Genomic DNA, 10000 nt, shown 5'->3' with positions numbered 1-10000 from the left:
CATTTATCATTTATTATTTATCATTTATTATTTATTATTTATTATTTATTATTTATTATTTATTATTTATTATTTATTATTTATTATTTATTATTTATTATTTATTATTTATTATTTATTATTTATTATTTATTATTTATTATTTATTATTTATTATTTATTATTTATTATTTATTATTTATTATTTGTTATTTATTATTTATTATTTATTATTTATTATCCATTATTTATCATTTACTATTGGTCTATTTATCGATCTATTTATTTATCTAAATAGAGTGAGGAATGAGGAGGTGAGGAATAGAACAGGGGTGGAATGGGAGCTGGGAGATAGGGTTGATAAAAGAGTATTATGAGGGGAGCGTCCTAGGATGAAATGGATGGATGGGTTGAAAGGGGCTTTACAAAAAAGAGGAATGTCTGTAGAGGAAGGACGGGAGAGGACAGAAGATAGGGGTTGTGTATAGATGATGCTGTGATGCATGAGGGGGAGTGGGTGGGGGATGGGGGGTGAGGAAGTATGTATGAGAAAAAAATTGACGCAGCCCGAAGGGATTTCTCCCCGTCTTCTCCTTTTCTGCATGAGGGGACGGAGAGGGGTGGTCGCCGAATTTATGAAGCGGCCTTGCTGTGGATGTGCTGTGTCTTACGACACTGCTTCTGACCCAGGGCAGTGGACAGGATGCAGGGATGACCCGTCATCCAGGAGGTGCCAAGATAGGAGGAAAGGAGGAGGGTGGAGGGGAGTGGAATATATGGGAAATGAAATGGGTGGGAGTGATTTCTATGCCTTTTTCTTTTTGGCTACCCCCCGTGTAAGGGGGGAAAAGCCTTTGGTATATGTATGTATGTATTTATTTATCTATTCATTTATATATTTATTTATTTATTTATTTATTTATTCATTTTGTCTTGTCTTTTTCGGAGGAAGAACACAAAATATTTCATTTCTCTATCTCATATCTTTTCAATTCCTTATATCTTTCTTCATTTGTATTTTTTTTTTTTTTGTGGCCCACTTTATTCACTACTATCTTTAGCTCTTGCTTTTCTTGTTTTTGCTTTTTCTCCATTTAGATTTTCTCATTTACCTATTTTCCTTTTTTTTATACATTTTTTACATTTTTTACTTAATTCTCTTTTCATATTTCTCCTTGAACATCTCATTCTCTTTCCTTCCTTTTCCTTCCTCTCCCTTCTCTCATTACTCTTTCTCATTCTCTCCATTTTCTTCCTCCTCTCCCGCTCCACTATTCTTCTTTGAAGGAACACGCGTTGCTGATAAATTTTTCCTCCCTGTCCTCGTTTTGGACAGTTTGGCCAAGCTTTGAACACCACCAACAGAAACAAGAAAGAAAAATTTCCCCGCCTTCTAATTTCTTCCTCTCGTTCCTCTCTCTTCCCCCAATTTTCTTCTTTCCTTCACTCTTTCTCCCTTCCCTCACATTTTTCTCTATCTTTCTCTTATTCATTCTCTCTTTCTTTTCACATTTTCTCCTTTCTCTTTTTCTCTCTTTCTCCTATTCTCTCCTTCTCTCTTCCTTCACAAATTCTTTTACATTTGCCTCATTCATTTTCTCCTCTCAGTCACTCTTCCCTTCTCATATTTTTTACTATTTCTTGCTCTTCTAACTTTTCCTACTGTTTTCCTCCTACTCTTTTTTTTTTTCGTCTTCTTCCATCTCCATTTTTTCTTCATTTACCTTACTCCTAAATCTCTCTCTTTTTCACACTACCCTTCTCCCTGATATGTAATACTGATTGCATCTTTCATGCAGTCGATATCTAGTGTACTTGACCAAGTGCTTTGCCAAGCATAAACTGACGCAATACTGAATGTTGATAGTCAGTAGAGTTAGATGTTGCTATCTACTCGTATATAAAGCACAATGGCTATTTCCCCCTTACAATGGAGATAGCAAAAGAAAACAAAAAAATCCCTGAATCTCGTCTACTACCCTAGGTCAAAGGCAGTGCAGCAAGGCACAGCACATCCACAGCAAAGCCTTTTCATTTAATCGATGACGCCCCCTCTCCGCCTCCTCATGCAGAAAAAGAGAAGAAGGGGAGAAATCCCTTCGGGCTGTGTCAAAATATCATTCACACATACTCCTTTATCCCCATCTCCCACCCACTCCACTCTATGCATCACAGCATCATCCATACACAACCGCTCTCCACCCACACTCGCCCTCTGTCTTCTCCCTTCTTTCCTCAACAGACACTCCCCTCCATCACAATGCCCTACCACCCCATCCATCCATCCAATCCCCAGCCGCCCCCATACTCACTCACTCCACCTCTGACCCCCACTCCACCCCCACCAACCCCCCTTCACTCATTATTTCCCATCAACCCCACCCCAACCCCCCTTCTCTCCCATTTCCCCAACTTCTCCACCTCTCAATCCATCCATCCATCCCCCATATATCGAAATCCTTCAATGGGATTGAGACATGTGCCTCCGCTACGCCAAGACCTCAAGGTTTTTGTATTACAAATGTAGAATAAACAAGCTTTGTATATTGAATTTTAGTCAACCCATCAACACTCCTAACATATAGTCCAACACATATACAGTAGACACATTGGTAATATCCCTACGGACCAGAGAATCACGGAGTGTATTTTCGTGATGGGGCAGTAATCTCCATTCAAATAAAGAATGCAGATAATTTTTACTTGCATTCTCCTTCATCAAATTTCGCCTTTGCCACCTCTTTGACTCCGCCTGTTTGGTGCATTGAATACTGGTTAACTCTTACAAAGTGCTAAATACTCACTCTTCCTCATTGCCTCTTACTTCCTCTCACTCCCAAAAGATGGTTATTGTTGACAACAAACACTCACTCCCTATCCCCCTCTCACTCCCACAGAAGCGGTATCTGTTGATAACAAAGTACTAAATACTCCTTTACCTTCACTCCATCTCACTCCCTTTTACTCCTTCTCCCACAGAGGTCTACGCAGTGATTGACAACGCTCCTGAAATACACGTCGGAGAGGGATACTCCCTCCGGTTGACATGCTCGGCGCCAAGGGCAATCACTCCTCCCGTCTACATCTTCTGGTACCACAACGGCACCATGATCAACTACGAAAGGTCACGTGACCTTGAGGTCACCAAAGACAACTTCAGCAGCTCGCTGACCATCTCCCGGGTCAGCAAGATCGATGCCGGGGTCTACCGATGCGAACCGCACCTCGCCAAGCCAGCCAACGTCACGTTGCACGTGTTGGAAAGTAAGTGGCATATTACGTTTGTAGCGTTGTACAAGAGATGGAGAGAGAGGGGAAGGAAGGGAAGAGGGTGGGGGGAGAACAAATGGAGAAGGAAAAGAGGAACAGGAAGAGGAGGGAGAGGAGAAGGAGAAAGAAGGTAGGAGGTTGAAAAATAGGAGGAGGAGGAAATGGAGGCTGTGGTGGACCAGAGTATGAAGAGGACAAGGAGGAAGTTGAAGACAAAGAGGGAAAGGAAGACAAAGAAAACGAATAGAAAAGTGAGGAGAAAGGCAAAGTGAAAAGGAGGAGGAGGAGAAGGAAGAAGAGGAGGAGGGGGAGGAGGCGAGGAAGAGGAGGAGGGGTGGAAGGGGAGGAGGAGGAAGAGGAGGAGGAGGGGAAAATGGAAGGCTGGCTAGAAATTTATATTCTCCGTTTGTATAAGATAATGTTTGATTTTGGCTGAGAATTACATTGTGTTCTCCCGTGTTAAATGTGATTTTGAGTTGTTAAGATATTGTTTGCAGCTTTCTGGCTGTGTAATATATTTCCTAGTGGTGAGTTATGGACTTGCACTGGTAATCTTAAAAATTTCATGTTTTGTTTTAATTCATAGATGAATTCTTATTTAGTTGGGGATACAAAACACTATTCTTTGTTAACATAAGTTGTTGATTCATCTATATATTTTGCTTTATTTGCTATTGTTCCATCCTTTTCCATATATATAATCATACGTTAAATTATTAGAATAGTAACTTAAAAGTCCATACATGTGACAAGATGCATAATTTCAAGGCATTCCACCACAACTTTGTTTAATATGTCCTAGAAATACTGTATTCTACTTAACATACAAAGCATTCTATAAACATCGCCCAACGCAAAACAAGTCAGAGAAGAAAGGTACACAGTACCCTAGGACCCGCCATACCCAGGAATAATATTGTTACATATTTTTATGTCGCCTTTCCATAATGGGGTTGTCTAGAATTTCATTACAGTTGCCCTAAAGCGGGATGTGGGGGATGGAAGAGAGGGGGGGGGGTGAGGGATGCCGCCTTTGATGAGGAGGGGCCTTCATTACAAAGGGTCAGAGTTACCTCAGTCCTTTGCCAGGAACCTGGGTTGGCGTCGGAGGCTCTAACGATCTCAAGCTTTGCTTTGAGTTCGGGGGATGAAGATGATATCACAATTTGACTACTAATGAACGCCCTCCACAGTGGCTGCAAGGGCTTCGTTGGGGGATGTACTCCAGGAAGGGTGAGGTGGATTACGAAGTGATGCGTCTAGGAGGCGCGAGGCCTGGAAGGTGGTGCGTCTTAATACGCGAAGCCTCTGGTAGGAAGGGTCTTCACCGGAAGAGCTGGAAGAGGTTCTCTGGACTAAGGTCTGGTTAGTTTCCGACTACTTCCTGAATACCATCACTCCTTTCCTAAGGTTCTACGGATTAGCCTCTGGTTAACCTCTGGAGGTTTTAGGGTCTCGTATACAGAAGCTCTGAATGCAGTGCTCTAGTGGATGTTGGTCTTCAAGGAGATTGTCAGGGCTTACAGAGAATAAGGTCTAATGTCTATAAGCATGTCCTATACTGCAGGAAAGCTATTTTCTTAGGCAAGGTTATGTCGAGGGTATGAATGAGACTGTGTAATAGGCTGATTTACCTCGCTTGTGTGAAACGGTTTACGTGTCTCTAAGGAGACCTAAGTGGGATTGGTATCATTATGGAGTAATCATATTGAGCATTGTTTGTTTAGTTTATGATCGCGATCTTATAATGAATATTGCCTCCATTTGCGTAGACTTTTGGTCATAATATACGATTATAGGAGTTAATAAACAAAGTTATTTGAACAGAGACAGTATTTCCTTGATATAGTATGATGTAAACAAATGTCAATCAGTTAATGTCATACGCTCAGTTCCATGACAGAGAAATATCTAAACGACATATGAAAAATCTATATTTACTACACATTTTCACGACTGGAAGAAATTCTCGTATCTAGAAACATTCTATTTCATCTATCAGAAGAGAATATACAGAGCTAGAAGCAACCTGTTTCAGGATAACTCTTTAGATTACTAAGTCAACAGTTTTAAATAAAAAATAAATTACACATTTTTAGAAGAAATGAACAGTTCTAAGTAAAAAATCTGTGAGAAAATTATTACTAGGAAATTGGTTATATTTGAGAGGAGATTTTATATAGACTGGTAAAATATATAAAAGATAACGAGTAAAAAATGTAAGAAATATGAGTAATATAAGAAATATCAGACATGTAATATATATAAAATATGATAGATATAATAAAATTAAAACATATAAAATACCTAAATAGCATAGGAAATTTAAGAAGTCTAAATGATTCTATCAATAAGTAAGAGTTTCTTTTGCTGACACAATATCTGATGGTATGCATCATAAAAGGCAGAAGATACTTAACATATAATGCGAAGTAAAACTTGAACTGATGGTAAAGTTATGTCGGAAGGGTTCCGGAATCTCTAAAGGTCGGCCGATGGAAAAAGAATATCGAAATAATAATGATAATAATAATGATAATAATAATGATAATAATAATGATAATGATAATGATAATAGTAATAATAATAATAATAATAATAATAATAATAATAATAATAATAATAATAATAATAATAATAATAATAATAATAATAATAATAATAATAATAATAATAATAATAATAATAATAATAATAATAATAATAATAATAATAATAATAATAATAATAATAATAATAATGATAATAATAATAATAATAATAATAATAATAATAGTAATAGTGATGATAATAATAATAATAATAATAATAATAATAATAATAATAATAATAATAATAATAATAATAATAATAATAATAATAATAATAATAATAATAATAATAATAAATAATAATAATGAGAATAATAATAATAATAATAATAATAATAATAATAATTAATAATAATAAATAATAATAATAATATTAATAATAATAATAATAATAATAATAATAATAATAATAATAATAATAATAATAATAATAATAATAATAATAATAATAATAATAATAATAATAATAATAATAATAATAATAATAATAATAATAATAATAATAATAATAATAATAATAATAATAATAATAATAATAATAATAATGATAATAATAATAATAAAAACTGTTCGGAACATAGCGGTAACCAATTGTGCGATACGACGGTGATGTGTTACGCAGCTAACGACGGTCAGTAGTTACGTATCTAACAAAAGTAAAAAGTTGCCCAACTAACAAAGGTCCAGGCTGCACGACAAGGCCGGTGATGAGTTGCGCGGTTCGACCGGTGATAAGTTGCGCGGCACGGCTGGTCAAATTGCGCGGTACAGCCGATCATAAGTTGCGCAACTATCGACGGTCACAACTTGCGCAACTATCGGCAAAATGGGAAAATACTTGGGACTGCTTTGCGCTCCAACCTCGGAAAGAGACGGCGGTGAAGAGGAGGAAGGGGGGAGGGAAGAGGAGAGGAAGGAGAGCAAGAAACTATTGGGAACTGTGATGGAGAGGATGTAATTTCGGATATGGAAAGGCGAGGATGCCTGACCACGAGTCGGGCAGCCGTGACTGTCATGACTCGAAAGTGCATGATAACTGAGGCAAAGCTCTTGCTTTAATACTTTTGGGAAGTCCTGCAGGGAAGATCACTAGTAGAGGAGATGACGTGGGCACGGTAGCCACCTATTGCCTTCAAGTGGGTAGTCAGGAAATACGTGAATATGTGAAAAAATAAAAGTGGTATCACACAACCACAAACATTAACAACATCAGTACCAACACCACCGACACCATCATCGACAACACCGTCTTCCACCGATACCAGTACCACCGACACCAATACGAACATCACCAATACCAATACCGTCAACACCTTCAGAGGAACTGAAGGTGCTGCCCCGAGGGATCGACACGCGCTCTCCAAACCGAGCACAAGATATCTTTTTATCAAATTTGACTCCATTTCCCAAACCTGTTCACACAAGGAGATATGTCAACAGGTGAAAACCCTTCTCCTCCTGCTATAAAATGGCTACAAAGAAACAGTCCCGTACTAATATTGTACAATACAAATTATCATCCAACGTTTCATCCTGGAGAGATCTATGGATGGGCCCGATGACGGTTGTCAAGTAGTGTTGGGTTGCGGGCTTCTAATCAGTGAAATTCAAATAATGGTCATTATCTTTGTTTATTTATTAGTTTGTTTCAGAAGAATCTCTTTCTTCCAATTCCTAGGAAGAAAGATAATGCCTAGCATAACGAAAATCTTGAAAACTGTATTTTGAACCAATTGATTATTGCTATCATTATCTCCCTTAGCACTTCACCAACAATTCTATATCAATTAAGATGAAATACAATTAAAAACAACACAAAGCCTGATGATGAATTATGAATAAATTAAAAAATGTATCATTAATCAAAAAATCGTTAAGTATTTATGCATTACACATGCAAATAGGAAACGAATTATAGTTTGAATAAATAAGTATAGTTAGATTAAGACAAACGAATAATCAAAAGAATGTCAAACAAATAAGTTGTTGAAATAACCAAATTAAGAAACATTCTAATTCATCAACTTAGAGATTAAATATATCTTTGTGTGTATTTTAAAATGATTAATGTAGACAATTGCGAATATGCATGCACACACACACACACACACACACATACACACACACACACAAACACACACACACGCACGCACGCACACACACACACACACACACACACACACACACACACACACACACACACACACACACACACACACACACACACACACACACACACAAATGCACACACAAGTAGACACACGTGGAGAAACTCATGCACAAACACAGGCACGCTCCACCCTGGACACAAAATTAGTTTTCTCGCTTTTTCCAAGAACGGCGAACAGTTTACAAAAGAACGACTGACTACATTCACCAGCATCAAAGCAGAAGATCAAGAAAATTGTCTAGGGTGAAAATGAGGGAAATGACGAAGTTTAGTGGGATTCACACAAAGAACCACGACATTGATTCGATTAATATGTTCAGGAAAGATAAAAGTGAAACAGATGTGTATGACTTCTAGCGTTTGGGAAAGCAAAATGGGATAATATTGATTCCATTCGATTTGTACGAAACAGACATCAAGGACAAATATTCACAATTTATGTCGCGCCTTTCCGTCAAACATTTGGTCATTTTTGGAACGAGAATACAGACACTTGCGATTTGGGGTTCCGTACTTTGAACCAACACAAGAAGATAATGTGTCACCAGCTTCCTTATGAAGAAGCTTAGCAACGCATAAAAAAGTCACATGTGCTTTATGTACTCAAAGAATCAAGGGAAATGGATACTATCGGTAGTAGGTTTCTTCTCATTCCAGACATACTCTAAACTCTCCAAATTATTATTTCATTTATCCTATCATACACTCTAAGCCCATAAAAGCCTTTACCAGTGTATGTTTTGATTACGTACTACTGTGAGAATAGCTATTCTATACATCCTTTGCCTTTCCTCAAACCAATTTGTTTTATTTATTCATTTATTCATTTATCTATTTATTCACTTGTTTATTTATCTACTGGAAGCTCTCTGGCTGAGCGGGATAGGTCATCGTTACTTGCGGCGAAGGTCGAGGGGATGGCGGTTCGAATCCTGCCACCGGCAAAGTTGAACCAAGGGTATTGTTCATTAAATTCCGCGCTACAAAGTACTCTGTATGGGGCACCGTCCTAGACTGCGGATAGGGGGGAGTTTGTGACGTTATACCATATCATCATTCATCTATTTGTTTAGTTATCATTTTTTCATTTATCTATTTGTTAATTGATTTATTTATCTATTAATTTAGTTTTTTATTTATCTATTTATTCGTTCATTTGCTTATTTATTTATTTGTTTATATATTTTTGTATCTATTTATCTATACATTTATTTATTCGTATACCTACATGTTGATATATATATTTACTTATTTATGTATTTGTTTTCCCATAATTCAATCTATTTATTATTTATTATTATTCCATGCACCTAATTATATTAAAAAAAAAAACTACCTCGTTATCAATGGCTATTTCTAGATCTTTTTTATGCTAGAGGCAAGCTATCCGTGACCTACATTTCCTAGGAGATCTATAAAAAATATATTTTTAGTATAGATCATATGTGAAATATATGGTGAATAGGTGAATGGAGATCCAGCATTGAACAAGACTTTGGTGACATAGTATAGATATATGAAGTGAATGGTAAGGGACGGCCTAATCAAAATAACGCCCAAGGCAAGTGTGGAAGAAAGAGAGAGTCCGAAAAGAGATGGAAGAAGCGGACGAGTGTTTGGAGAGGAAGAGGATGGAAGTGGAGGGGGTGAATGCGGGCCTTGGCGCATGACATGGGTGAGTAGAAGATGAGGCAGATGTAAAGGAGCGAGGAGGGGGAATAGGGAGATGAAAGGAGGAAGAGAAGAGACGAGGAAGGAACAGAAGATAGTTTGGGAGGAGTGCTGAAGAGGTGAGGAGGAGTGGTAGAGAGGGAGGTAAGAAAAGAGGGAAATGGGGAGAGTGAGGGATGATAAGTGGAGTAGTATGAATAGAATGGAGTAGGTGGAGTAGTGGAGGAGTAGAAGAGTATGTGTGGAAGAGGTGGAGAGAGAAGTAAAGATGAGAGCAGGGGGAAAAGTGAGTGAGAGGAAAAAGAGAGAATATGAGAAA

At 37.3% G+C, this 10000-nt stretch overlaps 1 protein-coding gene across 1 annotated transcript in view; it reads left to right on the top strand.

Annotated features, from left to right (window-relative positions):
- LOC143037002 (lachesin-like) overlaps positions 1-10000 on the top strand; it is a gene marked incomplete at its 5' end in the record, with an annotated part of 212282 nt that overhangs the window by 144173 nt on the left and 58109 nt on the right. The window contains one exon of the mRNA XM_076205106.1: positions 2959-3243. Coding sequence (XP_076061221.1) covers positions 2959-3243 — 285 coding nt within the window. The remainder of the gene's footprint in view (positions 1-2958; positions 3244-10000) is intronic.

This window comes from Oratosquilla oratoria, chromosome 21, assembly GCF_046742065.1.
Source record: "Oratosquilla oratoria isolate Oo_2021 chromosome 21, ASM4674206v1, whole genome shotgun sequence".
Lineage (NCBI taxonomy): Eukaryota > Metazoa > Arthropoda > Malacostraca > Stomatopoda > Squillidae > Oratosquilla > Oratosquilla oratoria.
Note: the sequence above shows the minus strand (reverse complement) of the source record. Positions and strands in the feature narration are given on the sequence as shown.